Genomic DNA, 26,619 nt, shown 5'->3' with positions numbered 1-26,619 from the left:
CCACCAAACAAGCAATGCAGACTTTGGGACTCGCAATCCTGGTCACAGAGGACAGTGTCTATTCCCCTGACTATACTGTCCAGATTACAACTCCATTTCTCTTTTCAACCCCTCTATTGAATGGCTCCCAGTACCACATTGCTATGGCCAGTTTGCCCATCCTCCCTACAGCCCTTGCTCTCATCTGCACAGAGAGCGAGAATCTCGAACCTCTTAGACAAGCTCAAGGGCTGAGGCTCCTTCAGCAGCACCTCATGGTCCCTGACCAATGACCATAATATTAGTGAATCAGTTAATCTGCGGTGTGTGACTGCCTCCCGAAACACAGTGTCCAGGTCACCCTCCCTCTGCCTAATGTGTCGCTGTGTTGGAAGCTCAGACTCCAGCTCATCAACTCTGAGCCGGAGTTCGTCAAGCAACCAACACTGGCTATAGATATGGTCACTATGAGCCACATTGGGGTCCACCAGCTCTCAAATCAAAAATATCACCTGGCCTGGTATCTCCATTTTAATTATTTTTTTTAAATTACACTGGTTTTTTACACTAGTTTATACCATGTAAGTATTTCCCCTATTTGTCTTCAATCTGAAACTTGTCAAATTAGTAGCTATCATCAACCAATGAATTTACAGTTTACCTGTGATGTCACTCTTCTGTGTCGGGCCCCTGATCCAGAGCTTCAATTTATTCTGTTTATAAAAAATCCTTCCAAGTTAGGAGGCAAGGAAACAAGCACCTCTGCTCCCTGCACCTCATTCCCATGTTGCCACTGAATTTTCCAAAGTGTATACTCACTTGGGCTGCTGTCCCTCACTGAATATGATTTCTTCTTTTTGACAGTACAAAACTTACTGACGACTCATTCAGTCTCATTTTTTAAAAAAATTCCAGTTGATGCAGCTTTCTGGAGCAAAGAGTTGCACTACCCTTTGTGTGAGGAAGTGCTCCCTTGTCATTGTTCTTCGGCGTTCTATCTCCAACGTTAAGGATGCGCCCTTCTGTGGTCACTAACATTTCTATCGACCCAGTTGCGAAAGTGGCATCTAAAGTTGGCTTGGGTTGCCTTGTCTTTTAATGTTTCTATCCCTTATGGTCTTTGATACCCAATTCCTGCCAATAGCCACACTAAGCACAGGGACTAATATGGTGAGGAATTACTGGCAGTGTGCCACTCAGTTATATGAACCTTGTGTCAGTGGGCTGAATGAATGAACCTAATGGTTACAAACCAACTTTTCATGTAAATCAGAAATGGAAGATTCTCATTCTTCTGGAATGGAACCTCATTTCACATCCATGGCAAGCTTATACCCTTACTTTGGAATAGGGGTTGATGTCGTAAATATGTAATATTATTAAGAATTGACCTAGGGCATATTGTGAGATATACTCTAGGGAGCATTATTGGATCCAAGAATCCACTTAGATAGAATTTCAGACATGTTATGACACAGAACCATTTGATCTATCACATCTGCACCAGCTCTCTGAATGAGCATTTCGTCACATTCTCCTGTCTTTTTCCCACAGGCCCTGAATATTCCTTCCATTTAAATAACCATTTACTGCAGTCTTGAATGCCTCAGTTGACTTCTCTCCCCCATCCTTCCCAACTGGCACCGTAACTTCACACTTACTTGACAGGCCCAGTGGCTCAGTGGTTAACCCTGTTGCCTCACAGTGCCAGGGACCCGGGTTCAATTCCACCCTCGGGCGACTGCCTGTGTGTGTGGAGTTTGCATATTCTCCCTGTGTCTGCGTGGGTTTATCCTGGGTGCTCTTTTTCTTCCATTCCTGAAGAAGGGCTAATGCCCGAAACGTCGATTCTCCTGTTCCCTAGATGCTGCCTGACCTGCTGCGCTTCTCCAGCAACACATTTCCAGCTCTTTTTCTTCCCACAGTCCAAACTATATAGGTTAGATAGATTAGCCATGCTAAATTGCCCATAGTTTCCAAGGCTATGTGGGTTAGATGGATTGTCTATGGGAAGTACAGGGATAATGGGTTGGTATGGGCCAAATGACCTGCTTCTACACTGTGAGGATTCTATTGTACTTACCTTTTTACAGGAACTGTCTGTGCTGCAGGTCATTTCAATCAGAATGCAGCTACTGCCATGGAGGGAAGGGTCATGGTTTCCCTTTCCCTGACTATCATGCACAACCAGGGCGCAGTTGGATTTAAGGTAGTCCCCTCATTTCTGCAGGAACTGCAACTGGAATTTTCTACCAGAAATGAGGAGGTCGCTCTTAACATGATAAAGGAGGAGTAGGCTGGCAATCTGACTGTGATTGCCACTCCTCAGAACATGCAGCCCATTTTGTCTGACAACAGCCTCAATGTAATTATCTTGTTTCAAAGTGAACAAGTGCTTCCTAACATCAGCCTCGGCCAGTTTAGTTCAAGTGTTAAGGTCGGTTCCCAGTCGTTAATTTTCAAACAAGGGGAAAGCGCTTTCAGTCATGTGCTTTGTCAAACCAGTACGTTTTCAAACTCCAAAGCTGAATAGTTTGATATATTTGTCTTTGCACATTGTATTATACAAAGAAGCACGATAATCTTTAAGTGTAGCAACTTTATAAATACAAGATTCTGGACCAGGTTGCACCCAGTGCTGTTTGACTCAGGAGCACGTTTGTAAATGGCAAGTGGTACCTGATTCCAGAATTCTTGATCCAATTCCTGAGCTTTCTGATTTTGACTAGAACCTTCTAAGAGTGTAGGTTGTTTCAGGTTGCAAGACCATACTTGACCTGTTCCATTGTGTAGATGACTGGCTTACTCCTCCATAGTTTTCATGGAGATTTGTAAAGGATCACGGTTGACAGCACTTTGGAGACATTGAGAACCCTTAACTTCATGAGGGAACGTTTTTAAAAGAACGGGAAAAGATTTTCCGCATACTGCGTCCACTCCACTTCCTCCCTCTTGCCCAGGTAGACCTAAACTTTACCCTGTCCTATGGCCCATCATTTCTCCAGTGCTGAGCAATGATGTTTCCATGAACAGTGACTCACTACAGAAACAATGAGCTTGTTAATTACAGTTTTATGTGTTAAAACAAATTTAAAAATAAGGATTCATAACCTCCCACTCTGTTAAAACTGCTGTGTTTTAAAAATACCCCCAGTGTAGATTCCCAGGCACAAGGGTGTTGGGTGAATAGTGCTGGGGCAAACTATAAGCTATCTCTCAAACCATTATGACTCCCCATTAACAATGACAGGGTGAGTTTTCCATTTAAATATCACGAGGTTGCATAAGACTACCATACAACCCTTACGTGTTAAGGGTGCCCCCCCCTAACCTGGATACTGTATTGTTTATGAAGGCATTTCAACTGTGTTGTTGGTTTTTTATCAGATTGAAACCTGCATGTAAATAGGACATAATTAGACCTTAGCCCAGTTAGTCACCCGTGTGTGATCTCTATCAATGCAGGAGCCATGCTGGTAATATTCACCCAGCATCCTTGTGCTTAGGAATCTACACGAGAGATATTTTGAAGCCATAATGTCAGGAAACACTCCATTTTTGAATCTACCACTGCGGTCGGATGCAGTTAATGAGGAAAGCCTTTGTTTGGATTGTTAACGCTCCTTGAATGCAATGAAATTTGATATTGCATTTCACGCGAATGTGATACTGCACTAAAGGCTGTCTACATTTGAAAGCAATTCACTCTAATCACTTCGTCCTCACACAGCCGCACAGAGTTGGCAGGCTCGTCGAAGTAGTGAGACCATCAAAAACAAAATAACCATAAAGGAAAACTGTCACACAGGATGTCTGAACTTTTTGTGCATTCCGTGTTTAAACCTTTAAGACAGATGTGCTTTTAATCCGTCAGCAGATTAATAAAGTGAAGCCATTGTTAAAGTAGAAGTCCTGAATTCATTGGCCCACACCGATAAACAGTTGAAAATGAAAACTTAAGATTCCAAGTCTTTTAAACTCTAAACCTGAAGGAAACTTCCAGCCCCTTTAATTCACGGTCAAGGTTATTGAGGTGTGTGCCAAATAAAAACTGTTGTTTCTATTCAGATATGTTTCAGTGCAGATATATATTTAAAGAAGTTGCAAGTGCATGGGTGATTTTATTTATATGTTGATATTTTTGCATTTAAATGGAAATCACTGTTACGCCTCCCTCAGTTGGACATGCTCTCAGCCAGATGAGCCCCAGTTGGACCTGGTTACCTATTTGCTGTCAAAACTGCTGACGTTTCAGCTTGTCGAGACTCGCTTGGAGTCTTGAGCATTAAGGCGACCAACAGACGTTTATTTAATGAAAATAAAAAATTCTCCAGCGCTGTTTACGTGTGAAGGCAGCAGGACTGAACATGCTGAGGTCAGAGGGAGTCTGAAGCCCACTGGAGTATTCTGGAGTGGCTCAGCACATACCACGGAAATGTGCTGTTGATAAACTCCCATTTGAAATGCAGAGACCAAACACTAATCTTATCTTATGGGAGAGGTGAGGACTCTCCTGCTGTTGCTTTTGTAATGGATTTTGCAATTGAAGAAAATGAGATTTTATGTAAAGAGGGTATTTGTTAATGAACCCAGATGACAGAACAGGGAGTGGTAATAAGGTTGAGACATGAGTGCTGGCACACATGTGTGACTGCTGCTTTGTAATTGTTTTCTCACTAATTTTCACTTGCAAAACTGTTCCTTCTGTCTCAATGCATTTTTTACGAAAAAATTTTAATTCTGTTGACAGGCATACACAAATTCACGAAGAAGCTAAGAAATCCATACGCCATCGATAATAACGAGCTGCTTAACTTCCTCTCCAGAATTCCATCAGATGTCCAAAAGGTAGGAGTTTTTTTAAAATGTGTGTTCTTGGGAACAGTGTGCCACTGGGAAAGCCAGCATTTCTGGTCTGTCCCTATGCCCTGAGCTGAAGGTTTTATTAGACCATTCCAGAGGGCTGTTTAAAAACTAACCAAGCTGATATGGAACTGAAGATAGGACGGACTGGGTAAAAATGGTAGGTTTCTTTACCAAAAGGATGCTATTGGACTTGTTTCACCGAGGTAAAATTCATTAACTGCCCTAAAGGGATTTGAACTTGCTTTAATAATCCTGTTACTGAATAACTTAATTATTGCTCTCTGAGGCATTTTCACTTTGGATTTCCAGCAAATGTAGCTGTCTTGTTTCAGCGTCTGTTCCGGTGGAATGTTGGGCTACCTGCGGACTTTAGAGGAAATAGATCTTTGGTCAAGGATCACAAACCAAGCAATCCAGTGTGGAAGCAGGCCATTCGGCCCATTGAGTCCACATCGGCCCTCTGTGATCCACCCTCTCTACCCTATCCCTGTAACCCTGCATTTCCAATGGCTAACCCACCTCGCCTGCTCATCCCTGGACACTATAGGCAACTTAGCATTGCCAGTCCACCTAACGTGCACATCTTTGGACAGTGGGAGGAAACTGGAGCAACCAGAGGAAACCCACGCAGACACAGGGACAATTACCGGAGGGTGGAATCGAGCAACGATCCCTGGCTCTATGAGGCAGCAGTGCTAACTACTGAGCCACTGCGCCACCAATAGTTTGTTCAAGTTTGACAAAGCCAGAATCAATGAGCACATCACCACCAAAATCACATCTCGCTGTTAGTCACTATGTGCGCAAATCCTCTTGGGAATGTTAAATCTCTTGCAGTCTTTTCTTCAAATGATCCAAGTTGCTGTTAGTTTTCAGATGCTGTCAGAGGAACTAAATCACTGTTGGTAACAACGAGAAGGAATGCTTTCAGTCAGTGATTGTATGAGTCGCGCACTCTCCCATTGGGGACCAGCGCCATTGGCACGAGGGCTAAGGCACATTGGAGAAGACCACATTTTAATGTTGAATCAAGCTCAGGAAGGAACTGTGTTTTTTTGTCTGGAAACAATGTTGATGACAAGAAACCCATGAGCCCATCTCCTTGTGTCTCCCCGCTTCCTTTCTTCATAACATAGGAGCAGGAGTAAGCCATTCAGTCCTCTGAGCCTGCCCCACCACTCTAGATCATGGCTGTCCATCCATCCTGCACCAAATTCCCTCAGTATCCCTATATTCCTTGTTTAGTATCGAGCAATCTATCAAATTCTACCTTGAGCTTACTCAATGACTGATCTTACCAGCCACAGAACGTGGAAGCTCAGTTACTGAATAGGTTCAAGACAGAAATTCTCTCAGTGGTAGAGAATTCCAAAGATTTTCTACTTTCTGAGTGAAGAAAATCCTCAATTTCAGTCTTAAATCATTGGCCACCTTTTCAGGTCATGTACTCTGCTTCTCAATGGCACAGCCAGACTATTTTCACAGTGATCTGACAGACAGAATGCCACTTCCCTCAGTACAGAATAAAAATGGTCTGAATATTTTTTTGTCATCTTTTTTAACCTATTGAGTTTTTGCCTATGTCCTATTTCTCACTCTTTCTTTGTCATCATTTCCCTCTGTTATGTTTGCCTTTTCTGCACCTATTCCAGCTCAGCGAGCAGACTTACAGCTAGAACCTCAACCTGAGCTACAAATCTTCTCAAAACTCCTTTTTTCTCTCTCTCTATTCCCTTGTCTGAAACTAATTTTTGACCATCTTGTACCTTCTCTTACTTTCCATCTCACAGTTTATCTGTAAGCCTAGCCCTCATGTGTTTTTTATAGTGGTTTCTCAATTATCCAGCTCTCTACAGCCACTAGTGAGATTTAGCAGCAACTGACAATCTTGAGCAGCAGAGATGCTCAAATGGGTCTGGGACCTCCATGGAGTCTGAATCAACTGGAGTTGAAAGTGCTGCAATTGGAGCAGCAGTTCATATTGTCCTTGATTGCTTTGAAACTCACAACGATGATTTATTTGGTCTGTAAATCTACGAATCATTGGACTAACAATAATCCAAAATCCTCGACTAATGTTCTTGGGATATGGGTTCAGATCCCACAACGGCAGATGAGAAATCTGACATCAGTAAAAAAAATCTGGACTTAAAAGTGAATATAGTGACAATCAGGTAACCGCAGTCAATTTTCATAAACACACTTAGCAACAGATTCGAGAAGAGCTTCTTCCCCACTGTTATTAGACTTCTGAATGGACATCTCAAATTTAAAATTTAATGTTGATCCTGCCCTTTGTGCACCTTCTCTGCAACCGTAACATTATATTCCTCGCTCTGTTCTATTACCCTAACGCACTTTGTATGATATGATCTGCCTGTATTGTACGCAAAGCAAAACTTTCACTGTGCCTAGGTACTTGTGACAATAATAAATCAAATCTGGTTCATTGATGTCTTTTAGGCAACAAAAGTTACCTTTCTGAGCTGGTTGGACCTACAGGTGAATGCGAAACTACAGTAATGTTGTTGACTCTCCACTCCACCTAGAATAGCCTCATGAACCAATTAGCTCGAGGGCAATAAATGCTAGCTTAGCAACGCCCATATCCAAGGAACAATATTTTTTTCATAAAAAAAGAAATCGAAAGCTCATGAACTTAGATTAATGACAGTACTAGTTCTGCTATTTATGGCTTTCATTTGTAATGCTGGAGTGTTCATTATTTCATCTTGTAGTTTTCGACGTGGCCCTTTTGATTGAATTTTTAATACACCAGCCACAACCTGGACTGTGGGTTGATCCTTGTAATAATCTGAATCAATAAACAGCATCAGATCGTCATGTACAGTTTCAAGCTTTATCTTAAAAAGCTCTCTTTCCACTTACTTGATTTTTTGAATTCTTTGATGGGATCACTGGCCAGGCAGGATTTGCCACCATCCCTAATTACTCTTGAACTGAGTGGCCCTTTCAGAGAGCACTTGAGAGTCCATTACATTATGGGTCAGGAGTCACATATAGGCCAGACCAGATAAGGACAGCACACTTTCTTCCTGAAAGGTCATTAGTGGATCAGATGGGTGTTTAAACCAATCAGTGGTAGTTTCAAGTCATCATTAATGAGACTAGCTTTCGATTTCAGAGTTGTACAAAATTGAAATGCTGCCATCTTGCCTGAGATTTAGCCTGCATCCCTAATTAGTTTCATGATGTTATCGATAGGTCAGCATCCCTCCTCAGTAGCCGAGGAGGTTGGATCAGTAGGAATGATTGGTCATAAAGTTATGCGGCATGGAAACAGACCATTTGGCCCAACCCATCCATGCAAACCAGATTTCCTAACTCAACTAGTCCCATTTGCCTGTATTTGGCCCATATCCCTCTAAACTTTTCCTACCCATGTACCTGTCCAAATATCTTTGTGATATGGAATCCCAGAGAATATCTAGCACAAAACCCAATGATGATAACCTACTTCATGGCCTGTTAACATGCAAAGTCAGAAGTCACACGACACCAGGTTATTATCCAACAGTTTATTTGAAATCACAAGCTTTCAGAGCGCTGCTCCTTTGTCAAATGAAGTCACTTCACCTGACGAAGGAGCAGCACTTTGAAAGCTTGTGATTTCAAATAAACTTGTTGGACTATAACCTGACATTGTGTGACTTCTGGATCAGTGGTGCTGGAAGAGCACAGCAATTCAGGCAGCATCCAACGAGCACTGACCTTGTCCACCCCAGTCTAACACTGGCCCCTCCACATCCTGTTAATATACAGTTGTGAAATGCCTAATTTGTCATGATAGATCGGTAATCTGCCAAAGACTTAACAATACTTAGCAAGCTATTCTAAAATGTACAAACCTGTCAATATAATTCATAAATAGATACTCTTGTGGAATAATCCAATTAAACGAATAACGTGGCTGGAGCATTACAATTGAACTCCATCTTCCTTTCCTTCTTCATCGTCACCCACAGATGTGGAAGTTGAAGGGTGGATTTTCTTAGATTTGACATTCAAGTTAGTGGCTAAAACATCAGTGGTAAATCAAGGAAAACTGACTGTGAGTGATTTCCTCATTCTCAACCTGACTGGAAAGGGGCCAGCAATATAAATCACATGCTGCTGTCAATCAGTCGGTGCTACCTCCAACTTTCCTGTCATCACCCGTTCAATGAATGTGATATCTCGCCAGAGATGGCTGAGACCCAAATATTCTTGGATAGTAACTGTGCAACTTGGTGCAAATTGACACCACTTAGGGTCAAAGAATCATACAGAACAGAAACAGACCCTGAGGTATAACCAGTCTATGCCAAGTTTATCCCAAACTAAACTAGTCTTGGCTCCCTGCACTTGGCCCATATCCCTCCAAACATCCCTTATTTATGTCCACATCCAAATGTATTTTAAACGTAACTGTGCCTGTCTCCACCACTTCCTCTGGAAGTTCACATGAACCATCCCTGTGTAAGAAAGTTGCCCCTCATGTCATTTTTAAATCTGCCTCCTCTAACCTTAAAAATATGCCTCCTTAAATCTCCCATCCTGGGAAAAGACACCTGCCATTCACCTTACGGGATGGCACAGTGGCTCAGTGGTCAGCACTGCTGTCTCACAGTGCCAGGGACCCGGGTTCGATTCCAGATTCGGGGTGACTGTTTGTGTGGACTTTGCATGTTCTCCCCGTGTCTATGTGGGTTTCCTCCGGGTGCTCTGTTTCCTCCCACAGTCTGAAGATGTGCAGGTCAGGTGAATTGGCCATGCTAAATTGCCCGTAGTGTTAGGTGCATTAGTCAGAGGGAGATGGGCCTGGGTGGGTTACTCTTCGGAGGGTCAGTGTGGACTTGTTGGGCCGAAAAGCCTGTTTCCACACTGTAGGGAATCTAATCTAATCTTATCTATACCCCTCATTATTTTATAAACCTCTATGGTCACCCTTCAACCTCTTAACCCTCCAGTGAAAAAAGTCCCAGCCTATAACTCGAACCATCCATTCCTAGCAACATCCTGGAAATCTGAAATCTCTCCAGCTTGTTAATATCCTTCTTATAATAGGGCCAACACATCCTGCACCTTTAACGTCCTCTAGCTTCACCACGCACTCATTGTAACAGCAGGGTGTAGCATCTTCTGCACTAACTTCTCAAAGCTCTCGTGACAGCAATTTCCAAAACCTTCAACCTCCATTACCAGAAGTACAAGCGGAGCAGATACACCCTGCAATTACCCCTCCAAAAAGCTCATCATCCTGACTTGGAACTATATCACCATTCTTTCAATGCCAGTGGGTCGCAATCTTGGAACTCCCTCTCGAACATCCATAAGATGTCCCTATGCCCCAGGCATTCACCTTCTCTAGGACAATCAGGGATAGGCAATAAAGACTAGCCTAACCAGCAATACCCACATCTCATAAATAAATAAAAAATGTCTTTTTCACAATTTTGTTTGAAGTAATTTCAGTCCCGATGAATGTTTGTTTCTCATGCTGTTATAATTTGAGGGTAAGGCAAGAAAGTCTGGTTGTGGTTTATCGGATCAGCAATGATCCCATTGAACGGCAGAGCAGCGACGATGGGCAGAATGGCCCACATCATATGGTCTTATAATTCAGGGCTGAGGCTGAAGATGGAAGGGAGCGAGAGAGTACAAGAAACTGTCCAACTTGCCCTTTAGATTCCTGACTGGCAGGGTCAGCAACTCTCCATTTGTGGCTGTGGCTCATGCCAAAGGTCATTTATCTTGTTGCATATTTACTTAAAAAAACAACAAATTGATCTGTATTTGAAGACAATGTCCCACTGAAACAGTAAAGGAGCAATTATATCTCTGTAATACAGCCCATTTCTTGCAACACATCTTCTTCAATTATTGAAGTCTATAGATTTTGTGTAAGTTTCAGGTGCACTTAGCCTGCAGCTTCATGTCCTCAGTCAATTTGTCTGACAAGCTGTCAGTCAACTATTTAGGCCTACAGACTGAAATCAATAGTATTGTGCAAAGAATACTCTGAAGCAAGCACATGCATTTATATAGTGCCTTTCACAATTTCCAGATGTTCCAAATGAATACAGACAATAAATTGTTTACTGTTATCATGTAAGGGAAGACTTGTCCTTATGCACACAAGGTCCCATATGTGTTCAATGTCATTGCCATCACTAAATCTCCCACTGTCAATATCCTGGGAGTTACCATTGACCAGACTCTGGTCTGGACCAGCCATACGAATACGCAAGCTGAGAATTCTATGGCACACCAACTCCTAACTCCTTAAAGCCAGCTCACCATCTCCAAGGCACAAGTCAGGAGTATGGTGGAATACTCTCCGCTTGCCTGGATGATTGCAGCTCCAACAACATTCAAGACGCTTGACATCATCCAGGACAAAGCAGCCCTCTTGATCGATACCACAACCACCACCTTCAACATTCAGATTGGTTCCACAGGTCAGTGCAACATCGAGGGGCGAAGGGCCTGTACTGCGCTGTAATTTTCTGTGCTCTATGCTCTATCACAGCCCTTGTTAAGTGCTTAGCCCTGGGCCTGGATCTGGGGGTCTTCCACCCTGACGCTGAGACCACCACCAACACAAAGCAGTTGGCCAGCCTTGAGACCCTTCGCTGTGCCACCAAACTGTGTCGCTATTCTTTGGTGCCATCTTGCCTCTACCAACAGCGATGCCACCTTGACTCCACACTGGGCTGATTTTGGAAATGCAAACGCTGCTGAAGCTGCCAGGCATTGGGCTCAAACTCACCTCCCTCTGCCAACATTCACTCCCTTCACCACCTACCTACAGTGGCTGCAGTGTGTAGCATCAACAAGGTGGATTCACCAATGCTCCTCTGACAGGACCCACCAAACCCACAGCCTCTACTTCAAAGGATAAGGCAGCAGATGCATGGGAGAACCAGTACCTGGAGGGTGCCATCCAAACCACACACCAATCTGAGCTGGAATGATATCACTGTTCCTTCACACTCACTGGGTGTAAAGCTCCCCTCTTCAAAGCATTGTGGGTATACCCTGAGAACTGTGGCTGTTCAGGAAGGCAGCTCACCATCACCTTTTCCAGGACAGTTAGGGATAGGAACTTAATATCTGCCCAGCGCAGAGTACCAGGGGAGCATTTCAGGCTCGTGAGCTCTGAGCCCATCCACTCCGTCCACTTATCCTTTTTTCCTCCCTTTCGGCGGGGAGTCAAGTCCATGTTCCCGGTGGCAGAGGGAGGCAAGTTTGGGCCCAATGCCCGGCAGCTTCAGCAGCGTCCGCATTTCCGAGATCGGCCTGGTGCCGTCTCAAGGTGGCATCGTTGTTGGTAGAGGCAAGATGGCGCTGAAGAATAGCGACACAGTTTGGCAGCACAGCAAAGGGTCTCAAGGCTGGCCGACTGCTTCATGCTGGTGGTGGTCTCAGAGCCAGGGTGGAAGAGCCCGGATCCAGTCTTAGGGCTTAACAAGGGCTATGACAGAGCATAGAGCACAGAACATTACAGCTCAGTACAGGCCCTTCGGCCCTCAATGTTGCGCTGATGTGTGGAACCAATCTGAAGCCCATCTGTTTTTCTACATTTATACTCTTATGTCTGGTTCATTTCTGTGTTTTAAAATGGTGCCAGAGTGGCAATATTATACACTTATCACTGCATTTGTAACAAATACAAAAACAAATACACGTGACAATAAATAAATAAATCAGTCAATCAACAAATCCTTTGTTTTCAACCTTTACCTCACCAGCTTCCCTTTTCATTGGGTAGATGTTCTACCATGTCAGCCAGCTCCTGAGTGATGGCACCATTGGAAGCATCTTGCCCACCCCCTTCTTCATTCCAAAGGGGCACTTCCCTCGCCCTCATTCAGATCCACTCCTCAGTTATCCCTAACTGCCCCTCTCATTCCTCTGTGACCTTTCAATGCAAATGCAGTAGATGCAAACCCAACCTTTTCCATGCTTCCCTGTCACCATTCAAGGACTAAGCATTCCTTCCAAAGTCGTGGTTTATTTGCCCTTCTCGTAATTTAGTACACTTGGTCACAATGTGGTCTCCTCCCCACAGGTGAAACCACATTCAGACTGGGTGATCACTTTTTGTGCAGTACTTGCATTCACTCCACATGCAAGACCATGAGGTTCCTGTGGTTTCTCATTTTAATTCCTCACCTTTGTCCTACTCTGACATCTCTGTCCTTGGCCTGCTGCAGTCTCCCAGTGAATTGGAGTGGCTTGGAGGGGAATTTGCAGGGGGCGGTGTTCCCATGTACCTGCTGCCCTTGTCCTTCGAGATTGAAGTGGTTGTGGGTTTGGAAGACGCTGTCTATGGAACTTGGCCAAATGTCTACAGTGTACCTTGTAGATAGTGCACACTACTGCTTCCTAGTAAACGTCGATGGTGGAGGGGGTGATTGCTTGGGGATGTAACACCAGTCAAGTGGGCTGCTTTTTCCTGGATGGTGTCAAGCTTCTTAAGTGCTGTTGGAGCTGCACCCATCCAGGCCTTTGGAGAATATTCCAGCTTACTCCTGACTTATGTCTTGTAGATGATAGACAGTCTTTGGGGAGTCAGGAAGTGAGTTACTTGCCACAGTATTCCTAGCCTCTGGTCTTGTAGTCACTCTGTTTATGTGGCGATTCCAGTTGAATTTCTGGTCAATTGTATCCCCCCAGAATGTTGATAATGGGGATTCAATGGTGGTAACATCATTGAAAGTCAAGAGGTGGTGGTTAGGTTGTCTGTTATTGGAGTCGGCATGGCATTTATGTAGCATGAATGTTACATGTCACTTCTCAGCCTAAGCCTGGGTATTGTTCAGGATCAGGGTTAACCCTAAGGCTTTCCATAGGTATGTCAGGAACAAAAGAATAACGAGAGTTAAATTAGGGCCAATCAAGGATAATAGTGGAAAGTTGTGTGTGGAGTCAGAGGAGATAGGGGAAGCACTAAATAAATATTTTTTGACAGTGTTCACTGTAGAAAATGAAAATGTTGGCGAGGAAGATACAGAGATACTTGCATCTAGACTAGAAGAGATTGAGGTTCACAAGGAAGAGGTATTAGAAATACTGCAGAGTGTGAAAATAGACAAGTCCCCTGGGCCGGATCCTAGGATCCTCTGGGAAGCAAGAGAAGAGATTGCCGAGCCTTTGGCATTGATCTTCAAATCATCATTGTCTACAGGAATAGTGCCTGAGGACTGGAGGATAGCAAATGTGGTTCCCTTGTTCAAAAAGGGTAGTAGAGACAACCCTGGTAATTACAGACCAGCGAGTCTCACTTCTGTTGTTGGTAAAGTGTTGGAAAAGGTTAAAAGAGATGGGATTTATAACCATCTAGAAAAAAATAATCTGATCAGGGACAGTCAGCACGGTTTTACGAAGGGTAGGTTGTGCCTAATGAATCTTATTGAGTTTCTTGACAAAGTGACCAAACAGATAGATGAGAGTAAACCGGATGATTTGGTGTATATGGATTTCAGCAAGGCGTTCGATAAGGTTCTCCACAGTAGGCTATTATACAAAATGCGGAGGAATGGGATTGTGGGAGACATAGCAGTTTGGATCAGTAATTGTCTTGCTGAAAGAAAACAGAGGGTTGTAGTTGATGGAACATCTTGATGTCCAGTTACTAGCGGCGTACCGCAAGGGTCGGTGTTGGGTCCACTGCTGTTCGTCATTTTTATAAATGACCTGGTTGAGGGCTTAGAAGGGTGGGGTAGTAAATTTGCAGATGACACTAAGGTCAGTGGACTTGTGGATAGTGACGAAGGATGTAGTAAGTTGCAGGGAGACATAGATAGGATGCAGAGCTGGGCTGAGAGATGGCAAATGGAGTTTAATGTGGACAAGTGTGAGGTGATACACTTTGGACGGAGTAATCGGAATGCAAAGTACTGGGCTAATGGTAAGATTCTTGGGAGTGCAGATGAGCAGCGAGATCTCGGTGTCCATGTACACAGATCCCTGAAAGTTGCCACCAGATTGACAGGGTTATTAAGAATGCATACAGTGTTTTGGCCTTTATTAATAGAGGGATTGAGTTCCGGAACCGGGAGGTTACGCTGCAGCTGTACAAAGCTCTGGTACGGCCACACTTGGAGCATTGTGTACAGTTCTGGTCACTGCATTATAAGAAGGATGTGGAAGCTTTGGAAAGGGTGCAGAGGAGATTTACTAGGATGTTGCCTGGTATGGAAGGAATGTCTTACAAGGAAAGGCTGAGGGTCTTGAGGCTGTTCTCGTTAGAGAGAAGAAGGTTGAGAGGTGACTTAATAGAATCATACAAGATAATCAGAGGGTTAGATAGGGTGGACAGGGAGAGCCTTTTTCCAAGTATGGGGATGGCAAACACGAGGAGACACAACTTTAAAGTGAGGGGAAATAGGTATAAGACAGATGTCAGAAATAGTTTCTTTACTCAGAGAGTAGTAAGGGTATGGAATGCTTTGCCTGCAACGGTAGTAGATTCACCAACTTTAAGTACATTTAAGTCGTCATTGGACGACATGGAATAGTGTAGGTGGGATGGGCTTCAGATTAGTATGACAGGGCGGCACAACATCGAGGGCCGAAGGGCCTGTACTGTGCTGTAATGTTCTAATTTCTATGTTAACGTATGTGAACATGGACTGCTTCTCTTTTTGAGCAGTTGTGAGTGGTGCTGAACATTCATTGACAAACATCTCCACTTCTGAGCTTATGATGGAGGGAAGGTCATTGATGAAGCAGCAGAAGATGGTTGGGCCTAGGGCACTATCCTGAGGAACTCCTGCACAGATGACCTAGAGTTGAGATAACTAACCTTGAACAATAATAAATATCTTCCTATATGCCAGGTATGACTTCAACCACTGGGAAGTATTCCCTCTGATTCCTATTAATTCCAGTTTGACAGGGCTCCTTAATGCTACACACATGGTCAAATGCAGGCTTGATGTCAAGGGCTGTCACTTGCCCCTCACCTCTGGAATTCAGGTCTTTTGTCCCAGTTTGAACCAAGGCTATAATAAGGTCAGGAGCTGAGCGGCCCTGGCAGAACCCAAACTGGGCATCACTGAGCAGGTTATTGCTAAGTAGACTGATGTTGTAGCAATTGATTGGGTTTGATTTGTTCTGCTTTTTGTCTACAGGACACACTTGGGTAATTTTCTGCATTGTGGGGGAGATACCAGTGTTATAGCTATACTGGACTATACTTGACTAAGAGTTCTGGAGCATAAGTCTTCAGTACTATTGAGAACCAGAAAGTTGTCAGGACCCATAGCTTTTGTAGTATCCAGCACCTCCAACCTTTCCCCGATTTCCCACAGAGTGAATTGAATTGGATGAATAGTGGCATCTGTGACGCTAGGGACCTCTGGAGAAGGCCGACATGGATCATCCACTGGGTACTTCTGGCTGTAGACTGTTGTGATTGCTTCAGCCTTATGTTTTGTACTGATATGCTGGCTCTTCCATCATTGAGGATGAGGGTGTCTTTCATTTGTCCCGATAAGTGTAAGTTGAACACATTTGAGAACAATGCACAGTGTGTGATTGGCAGTGACTATATCTTTGGTCAGTGAGGTAATATGCCACCTAACCATTCTGGCCAGCCCATTCTAAATAAAATTCATTGTTTGGTCTGAGACTGGGTCACAAAGAAAGACAGCTTCATACCTCAATTGACATTAGTCCCCAAGTACAACCTCATCCTGCAACATGGGTTGGAGGATTTGAGCTATGGGGTGAGGCTGAACAGGCTGGGGCTGTTTTCTCTGGAGCACCGGAGGTTGAGGGGTGACGTTATAGACCTTTACAAAATTATGAGGGGCATGGATAGGATAAATAGACAAAGTCTTTTCCCTGGGGTCGGGGAGTCCAGAACTAGAGGGTATAGGTTTAGGGTGAGAGGGGAAATATATAAAAGGGACCTAAGGGACAACTTTTTCACGCAGAGGGTGGTACGTGTATGGAATGAGCTGCCAGAGGAAGTGGTGGAGGCTGATACAATTGCAACATTTAAAAGGCATTTGGATGGGTATATGAAGGGTTTGGAGGGCTATGGGCCTGGTGCTGGCAGGTGGGACTAGATTGGGTTGGGATATCTGGTTGGCATGTACCGAAGGGTCTGTTTCCATTCTGTACATCTCTATGAGTCTATGACTGTAAACCGTTCCAATCGTCTGACTTTCCCTTCCTGTATGGGGTCAGATTCCCCTTATGGCTGATCTGTGAGCCAGGTTACATCCATGTGACTGGAAGAAAAGCTCAGTGCACAGATTGAGAAAAACATGACCACAAAAAGCAAAGACAGGTTAACAGAATGGGATGTTATGTTGAACGCAGACATTGAACGTAGCAGCTATTGTTTTAAACTGTTGACCAACTGTGGATTTTTCCAAATATTGTAGGCTGCATCAAAATTAGGCCGGGCCACAGGCAGGCAACTTAGATCTGCATCTACAATCCAAACATGAGTCAAGTCTTCCTGTGTGCAATTAATAGCCTATGCTTTCTGACCTTGAAACTGATTAATTACCTTTGAACCCTCCTGAAGTTTCCTTTGGGCTTTCCTCAGGGAGCCATTAGGTAGCATACTGAGGATTGGAGATACCTAACTGGAACGTGACATGTGTTTGTTTTAACAGGTGCAGCATGCCGAGCTGAAAATGAGCAATGGCCTGACTCCTGTTAAGAAGAAAAAAGGCAATTCATAACTTGTGGAGTAAGATGGAGGTGCTGATACCTTGATTGTTCGGCTGAGAGCTCCCACTTTGAACTGTCCACTGTCAAGCTTGTTGTCTGCGTGGGTCTGGATGTCTATCTTATTCAGCCAAGATCTAAAAATGACTTTTGTTTCATTCAGTGGAAATATGTGCAATATTTTGAGTTTGACATATGATTTGAATTTAAGATATTTGGGTCAATTTGCGGTCTCTTACGCTATTTTGCCTTCAGTGGGTATTATTTTGCCCCTTATGTTCTGAAACCTTGGGATCAGTATGTGTTTATGCTGCTTGTCAGTATTCTGATAGAGGGCCCACCTTTTGATCACCCTGCAGATTTTTTGTTCTGTGAACTCAGGTGAGTTCTTTAAAAGACGGCCTGACATCAGTGCACCAGATTCCAGCCCAGGTAGGGAAAGCAGCAACCTACCTCCCTCGTTGTGAACATTTCAGGAAAAAAAGTCCGCATTGTCCCTGTTTACTCTCTTGGTGTGACATGATTCTTTCTGAGTAAATTTTAGACCAGTCTGTTTTTTTTTACCCCCTTTCTTCCAAACAGGCTATCAGTTTGTTGATCACCTGTTTTGTGCTGCTGCCAAAGACCAGTTTCACTCCCCGTTTGCTTTCCTGTTACTTTCCTGCCCCCATTTCTTTTGCCTTAATTCCTTTTGCTGCATCTCTCCCTTTTATCTCAAGTATCATGAACTAAGTTTTGGCCCCATCGATTCCACCTCGCAGTGAACAAAGCTTCAATTTAGAATGGACGCAATGGTTGGACTTTCTCTTGCTTTGAAATCTTCCTGCATCTTTCGCTATATAAAAGACAAGGTATCTTACTGCGCCAGATTGGAAGCTGCCAGCGTGATTTCAATGGCAATTCTGTGGGTTTGTGTCAAGTCTGGGACTCTTGCGTACTGGCTGTGGTCAGATGGGAACCATAGATACACTAATTTATGCTGCTGCCAGTTTCAAGCCCTGCCTATTTTTCCTTATCTCCTCCTGCTCATTTCTTTTTAACCAGTCCATCCAGTGCATTCCATAGATGAACTCGGAACGATCCATACCCCCAGAAGATCACCACGCATTCAGAGCCTGGACAGGAGAGCCATTAGGAACGAAGTGTGGAAATCAATAACCATGTTACAGAGGGGCATTTGGAAAAGCACCAGCAAGGAGTTGGAACCACAGATATGTGGCACAGAATCGCAACACACTAGTATCTTCAGGCTTTGCTCAGCGCCATGTGCAATTCCGTCAGCTTCAAAAGTAACTCCATTGTGTTGAATTTTTTAAACAGCAGAGGAACAAAGATGGAATATGAAGCATTAGCATTTTTTCTTCTTTGTTCATAGGATGTGGGCATTACTGGCTGGGTGAGCATTAATTGTCTATCCCTAATACCCCATAGGTCAGTTAGGATTAAGCCACATTTCTATGGCCCTAGAGTCATATGTAGGCCAGACCAGGTAAGGATGGCAGATTTTCATCCCCAAAGGACATTAATCAGGGGTTTTACAAGTGACAGTGGTTACCATTAGGCTATTTTTTAATCCCAGATTATTTCATTAAATTTGTATTTTGTCACTTGGCATGATGGGATTCAGTGTCCCAAGAGCATTATCTTTGGGTTTTGGCTTATTAGTCTGAATTACTAAGACATTACCACGATGTCACTTGCAACTGTTTCTAATTACATTTTCTTAAAGCTGCTTAAACAGTTCTGTCCAGGAATCTGCAGTTTGTTACATTAGCAACTGTATTGGGTAACTTATCAAAAGCTTTGCAGTGCTTTAGTTTTCAAACACAGTACAAGAGCTCTGCAGAACCTTTGTGGGTGAAGTGTATAGTTGGTCATACTGATGGCCGCCTTAACCATTCACTTCCTCACTTTCTGAATGAATGAATTCTGAAGCCAGGAGACTTACAGCTGTGAATAGGAATTGAGTTGCCAAGCGGCTGTTAACTAATGATTTACAAGCTATTTATTTGCATTATAAACATTTTTTTGCTCTTGGTTACAAGACTGTTTGAAGTGTCTGAAGAATGTTTGGTTAACATAGACACCCTTAAGTAAGGTTCTTGGCTCCAGTTCTGTAAGGGAAAGGAAAGGTTTCCAAATGGAATGACAGAAAAAGAGTAGCAGAGATGCTGTGGCTCTTTGTATAGGTGTGTATTTAAAAAGTCAACCTCCTCGCTCTCACTTTAAAAGGGCAGTATGGATTTGTTCCACACTCTGGTTTTAACTCCTCCTGCCTGGCAGGAACTGATTGAGACAGTCTCACAAGGCTAGTAGTTGAAATGAGGGCAGTCACTTTGCTTCTGTGACTGCTGTCTTCCCATCATGTCTCTATATTAGCCCTGCCTGGTAGAGGAACCAGGAGTCTTGCAATGCACTTCAGGTCACAGTGCAGTCACCATAGCAAAACATTTGCCATCTATTATCTAAATGGCACTTCAGACTGTTCCCTATGCCCAGTGTTTGTTATCCATATATTGACAGAAGAAACCCCATTCCCTTTTCCATTTTTGGAACTTGGTGGGGAATTAAACTCGGACAATATAAGTGTTGAAACCTAGGAGTTACTATTTCAAGAAGCTCAGAGTTTATAGAGTGATTATCACAGAAATGTTACAGTACAGCATGAGGCGATTCTGGTCCATGTGTCTGTACTGAGTATTTTAACTCAGTGCCAGCCTTCTGTCTTTTCCTTGAACACTGTTTCTGTGTAAATAACCATCTGATGTCCTCTCGAGTGCCTCAGTTGAATCTGTCTCCACTACATTTGCAGGCAGTGCATTCTGGACTGTAACTACTGGCTTTGAGAAAAATGTTTTTCCTCACTCAGTCTTTTGGAAAACACTTTGAAACTGTGCTGTCTGGTCCTTGAGCGATTTGCAAATGAGAACGGTTTCTCCCTATCCAGTCTATCCAGTTTTCACCACATAATTTGTTTGAAAACATCTATCAAATCTCTTATCAGCATTCTCCTCTCCATGAAAAATGCTCTCAACTTCTCCAATTTTTCCTCATAACTGAAGTTTTCCATCGCTAGAACCACTCTTGTAAAACTTTATATTCTGTCAATGAATTCACATTCTTCTGATAGTGGGGACCCAAACTCTGCACAGTACTCTCTGTGAGGTCATAGAGTCACAGAGATGACCTGCAAGGAAACAGACCCTTCAGATCAACTCGTCCAGGCCGACCAGATATTCTAAATTAATCTAGTCACATTTGCCAGCCTTTGGCCCTTTGGCTGGGTTCGATTCCAGCCTCGGGCGACTGTCTGTATGGAGTTTGTACATTCTCCCCGTGTCTGTGTGGTTTTCATCCACGTGCTCTGGTTTCCTCCCACAATCCAAAGATGTGCAGGTTAGGTGAATTGACCATGCTAAATTGCCCATAGTGTTCAAGGATGTGTAGACTAGGTGCATTTGTCAGGGGTAAATGTAGAGTAACAGGGTAGGGGAATGAGTCTGGGTAGGATGCTCTTCAGAGGGCCAGTCTGGACTTTTTTGACCGAAGGGCTTGTTTCCACACTGTAGGGATTCTACGATCACCCCTTAGCCTCTGACACTCCAGAGAAAATAGAGCCTGTCTATTCAGCCTCTCCCTATCGTTTAAACCCTCCAACTCTGGCAAAACCCTTGTAAATGTATTCTGAATCCTTTCAAGTTTAACTATGTCTTTCCTATAGCAGGGAGACCAGAATTGAATGCAGCATTCCAAAAGTGGCCTAACCAATCTCCTGTACAGCTGCAACATGATCTCTCAACTCCTATACTCACAGCACTGACCAATAAAGGCAATGTCTTCTTCACAAACCTGTCTACCTGTGACTCCACTTTCAAGAAACTACGAACCTGCGTCCCACGGTCTCTTTGTTTGGCATCACTCCTCAAGACCTTACCATTAGGTGTATAAGTTTTGCCCCCAAACGGTGTTTTCTATAAGTTCACCAGAGCCTTCCTGTTCATGAACAATATGCACTTATTTATGCAGCCTAGGGTACTCGATGCTTTATCAACTGTTCTATGTACCTATTCTGCTATCTTTAATAGTTTACGTATACATGCATCCAGCTCTCTCCGCTCCTGCACACCCTTTAGAATAGTAAACTTTTACTTTATACTCTTTCTGTGTGCTTTGTACTTCATACTTTTCTGCTTTAGACATCATCTGCTACCCATCAGCCCACTACACCAACTTGTCAATGTCCTTTTGGAAGTATACACTGAGTTCACACAGATTACAATTTGAGTCTAGCCACTGCTCGAGTTCTGACACCCAGAGTTTAAATTTGTGTAGCTGATGACACTTCCTGCATATAGGCATTCCACTTGGTCAAGCTGCCCTACTGTACCTTAATTTTACCATTTTGTAGTAATATTAAGTAAAACTGAAGATTTGCAGAAAGTACAACATTCTTTGAAATTTAAAACAAAAACTCTTGAAAACTAAAACTCTTGGAAATTTAAACAGTGTTGAACAGTAATTTCACAACAACCAATTAACTCTTAACTATGTGTGACATTCGCTCCCTTCCCCTCTCTCCTGCTGTTTAAGGTCTGGTGATTGTCTCTGGATCCTATCACTCTCCCACTCAGTAATCCATTGTGCTCAGCTGAAACATAGTGGGTTCAGGCCAGGAACCTGTTTCATCTTCTACTCCATTGACTTCACACAGGGCGCACTCAATAGCTATATCCAGAGTAAAGATTCAACTCCCTTTACAGTCACAAGTTTGAAAGCCAGCCAACTCTTCATTATTCAGTTGGATAACAGTAAGCCAAATTATCATCTCTCTGTAGTTTCATAAGGATAATTAAAATAATTCAGAACAAATGAGGAAAAAAATGCTTTCAAAATACCTTTGGGTGATTTCTACCCCATGTTTTGCTTGCACCAATGCCATGAAGGTCATTGTTGAACTCCTTGAGATCCCAAGACCACCGCAGAAAGATTAGCAATCTGCAAGCATTGTATAAGGCTCTTGATCAGGTATCGTGTTAATCTGAGCATCTGCTCCCTGTTTCATATCCCTCCATGCCTGACCTCTCCCTAGCTAAATTCCTCCAAACCCAAAACCCTCTGAACTAACTACTGTCATCTAATTCTGGACTCTGGTACATGTTGGGTATTAAGCGCTTTAAATTAGTGGCTGTGGGGCTCAAAATCTGGAATGTATTTCCTCCACCCCGCTTTCGCTCGTTATCTCCTTTAACACTTGATGTGTTAATGATTCCAAACCAGACAATCAGTGTATCTTTAAGGGAGTTACTTAACATCACAACATGTGTCACTCTATTATAACAGTCCTTGTTTTCAATCACTCTCAGTGCAATGGAGTCAGCGTAGTGTGTTCAGTCAGTCAATTATTTATGTGTATATGTAATATACAAGTAATAGTCAGTAACCAACCTGTGTAAATTTGAAATATCATACAAGTGTAAATAGTTAGTGTTGTTAATAAACTTGAAGACACTTGCCTCAATATAATCCAGTCTCTGTTATATGTTGTGTGAGCTCATATATAGGGAAGCACTCGGACTATATCAAACTGGCAACAATGTTTGACCCAAAAAACCCTTTTTGTTGATCTAAAACTCCTTCTGTGATTCAGAATCATATTTTATTTCATACCATTCCCGTGAATCGCTTTGATATATTTAGTTGTACTTACAAGTGGTGTCGTTTTCCATTTTCACTCGAATTTTGCAGTTATAAAAAATGAGGGTGAAGTGGCGGTTTGACTGACTGCCACTCAGTCAGATAATGAAGAGTTGGGTTGTTGGAGGAAAGGTGAAGCACATGTTGATGAATGTTTTGGGCAGTTCAGAGGCGGTTGTGTTGGAGAAAGGTCACTGGGCACACTCATCGCTTGGTAACTCACATTTAAATACCCTCATGATCAGGTCTCACAGGAGCTGACACATATGAACATAAGAACATTAAAAGTCACACTATCAATAGGTTCATTTTTAACTTTGCAAAGTAACCGACTACCATACCTCAGTCTTTCTAGAAGATATTATGTAGTTCTTAAAGAAAAATTGAACATCAAGTTATTCAACAGTAGTGGATAGACAATGGTTAAATTGATTATTTTTGTGATAAATCAATTCTTAAATGTATTCCACATCATATTACCACGATTAAATATCCTAGAAAGTATCTCATATAATAAAAATTCTAAAAATAAACTACACTTTAAAACTCTGTCTGATTTAATCGTGTAAACTTTCTCGTTTACACTATGCAATTGAATGAGCGGAAATGCAGAAGGTGAAATTGCTCTACAGCCAAAGGGGTATTTCGAAGCATGGTCATTGTTGTAATGCAAGGCTGAAACTTTATTGCTGGAACAGCACAGCAGGTCAGGCAGCATCCAGGGAACAGGAGATTCGACGTTTCGGACACAGGCCCTTCTTCATTCCTGAAGAAGGGCCTGTGCCCGAAACGTCGAATCTCCTGTTCCCTGGATGCTGCCTGACCTGCTGTGCTGTTCCAGCAATAAAGTTTCAGCTTTGATCTCCAGCATCTGCAGACCTCACTTTCTCCTCCATTGTTGTAATGCAACAATTCCGACAGCTAACTTGTGCACAGCAAGCAACATAATAAGTAGTTTATTTAATGCTGATTGAGAGAAATATTGGCCAGGTCACCGGGGATAACTCCTCTTTGAAATTGTACCCTAGGATCTTATACGTTCCTGATGAAGACCTTATGCTCAAAATGCCGACTCTCCTGCCCCTCGGACGCTGCCTGACCTGCTGTGCTGAAAATTACTCAGTACTGATCGTGCTCAATGTGGAATCTCTAAGTTTGTAGATGAAATAATCATTGTCAACCACTCATATCCCATCAGAGCATTTCTGATGCCATTATGTGAGGTCCTGCAAACAAGTCCCTTTTCTTACTTCAATAGAATGAGTATTTTGATCTTTTACAGCAAAAGTACAAAAGTCATGAAAAATCACAAATATCTAGCCTGGCAAGTACTGACAAGGCGCTGTCTTTTGGATGAGGGATTAAGCCAAGACCCTATTTGCCTTGTCAGGCAGATGTAAAAGTGGAGAAACTGAGGACTGCAGATGCAGTCAAAATGTGTGGTGCACAGCAGGTCAGGCAGCATCTGAGGGGCAGGAGAGTCGACATTTTGAGCATAAGGTCTTCATCAGGAATGTATAAGATCCTATGGCACAATTTCAAAGAGGAGTTATCCCCGGTGACCTGGCCAATATTTCTCTCAATCAGCATTAAATAAACTTATGATTTTGCTATCTGTGGGACCTTGCTGTGCACAAGTTAGCTGTCAGAATTGTTGCGTTACAACAATGACCATGCTTCGAAATACCCCTTTGGCTGTAGAGCGTAGAGCATGCTGAAATATCCTGAGGCCAAGAAAGGAGCTATATAAATATAATTTCTTTTCTGGGTTAAAAAGAGAGAAGCTGGACAGACCAACTGACCAGGTGTTACTGAGCTGCGATCTTTCTTGTGAGGTTTTCTTCAAAAGAGGAGGCTAGATCAATGAAAAGTTTCTTGTTTTGGAATTTGCAGCTTTCAGATCTGTCTTTAGCCCATCCAATACACGTAGACTATGTTGGATTTGCCACAAAAAAGTACTTTATATCAGAATATCCATCCACCTTTATTATAGTCAATTTTAAAAGACTTTAAAAATGGCTTAATCAATTTTGCACTATTAGTTTAATGTTTGAGAGTTTCAGGAATAGAGGGATGGGATATTTTTCTACACTTACCCTTCCAATGAAATGTCCTCATTAAAACAACACAAAATCCATACATTCTGTTCAAAGCTGAGCGCTGTCAATTCAGTGCTTTAATAGGGATTTGTTTCAAAAATTATGCTTAAAAACTTACAATCCCTTAGAGTGATTTGACATAAATTAACAATCTTACAGTACTTCACTCACAAGTTACATCTGAAGTGCAGTGTACTCTATACAAGCAAGTAATGGCAGCCATTTTATCACTGAGAAACCTCGGAGGTAAGATTACTGCTGATTCATTTATTGGTATTCCATTAGAGACAGTAGACGTGAATTACCTCCAAAATGCAGAAAAACAAAAACACTTGGTGTCAGGTTTTTTAAAAAAATTGTTTTGTTTTTGATTATTTATGAGGGGAAAATTTTAATTTTGTATGGCAGTGGAATTGTGAGCTGTAAAAACTATAGCATTGTAAAAATTGTAGTACAGATAATTTGCTTTCATCCTTTTTATGATTCATTTCAATAATTCAGTGTTCGCAATAGTAGCCAAATGTTTGAAATAAATGTTGGAATGAATGATTCTGAAATTTATAATGAATGGAAAATTTGTACAGGCAATAAAAGTGAATTCTATTTTTTAACATCCCATTTCTGGTGTTTTAATTAAACTATTATCATCACTAATTCCAGCTTTCTATTTCCTTGTATCATGGATTATTTAATCTCATCCTCTTTATCCTTTGTTCAGAGACGATGGATCCTTCGGTAAAATTCTATGATGCTTCTATCTACGAATGCAAGAAGCGTGACATTGATTCATTCATAAATCTCCAACATTAATTTTCGACTCCATTGACACAGGTCTTTGTTTTTAACCTCTTCCCTCATCTTTCTTTTTTACAAAGTATTAATTTCAAAAATCCAGCCTCAAACTTTTGAGAAAAACCTTCTCTGGAATAAACTGCAGCTAAGTACAGTTCAGAAAAGAGTGTATTGTGCTTTTCCAGAAGGTTCTATTCTTTCAGAGAGATTTTTTTTTCCCGTTACCTCCCCAACACCCCCACATACACACATGTCTGACTAGCAGATGACACATTTCCTCCATTCAGGCAGTTGCTGTACTGAGGCTGGTGAATGGTAAGATAATGGAAATAACCCAAGTGTCAGTTATTGACAGGACTTGAACTGAAAAGCTTATTGACTTGAGACGAATTCCTGCTTGGCATCTGTACTGAGCTTCCCTTCAGTCTGTAAACATTCCCAGGCATTGCATTGATCTTGATGTGAAGCTCTTACTTTGAGAAAGAGGCCGTTC

The 26,619-nt window shown here is 42.6% G+C and overlaps 1 protein-coding gene across 7 annotated transcripts in view; it reads left to right on the top strand.

Annotated features, from left to right (window-relative positions):
• LOC122541051 (multiple C2 and transmembrane domain-containing protein 2-like) overlaps positions 1–20,798 on the top strand; it is a 476,548-nt gene extending 455,750 nt beyond the window's left edge. For 6 of the 7 annotated variants that reach the window (XM_043677545.1, XM_043677546.1, XM_043677549.1 and 3 more), the window contains 2 exons: positions 4,730–4,827; positions 17,487–20,798. In XM_043677545.1, coding sequence (XP_043533480.1) covers positions 4,730–4,827; positions 17,487–17,555 — 167 coding nt within the window. In that variant the 3' untranslated portion in view covers positions 17,556–20,798. Of the gene's footprint in view, positions 1–4,729; positions 4,828–5,714; positions 7,673–17,486 lie in introns of those variants that run through there. The other variant, XM_043677552.1, reaches the window with a different exon arrangement.
• The last annotated feature ends 5,821 nt before the right edge of the window (positions 20,799–26,619 follow it).

Source organism: Chiloscyllium plagiosum, chromosome 36, assembly GCF_004010195.1.
Source record: "Chiloscyllium plagiosum isolate BGI_BamShark_2017 chromosome 36, ASM401019v2, whole genome shotgun sequence".
Taxonomy (NCBI): domain Eukaryota; kingdom Metazoa; phylum Chordata; class Chondrichthyes; order Orectolobiformes; family Hemiscylliidae; genus Chiloscyllium; species Chiloscyllium plagiosum.
The sequence above is the reverse complement of the archived record's forward strand: the minus strand, read 5'-3'. Positions and strand labels throughout refer to the sequence as shown.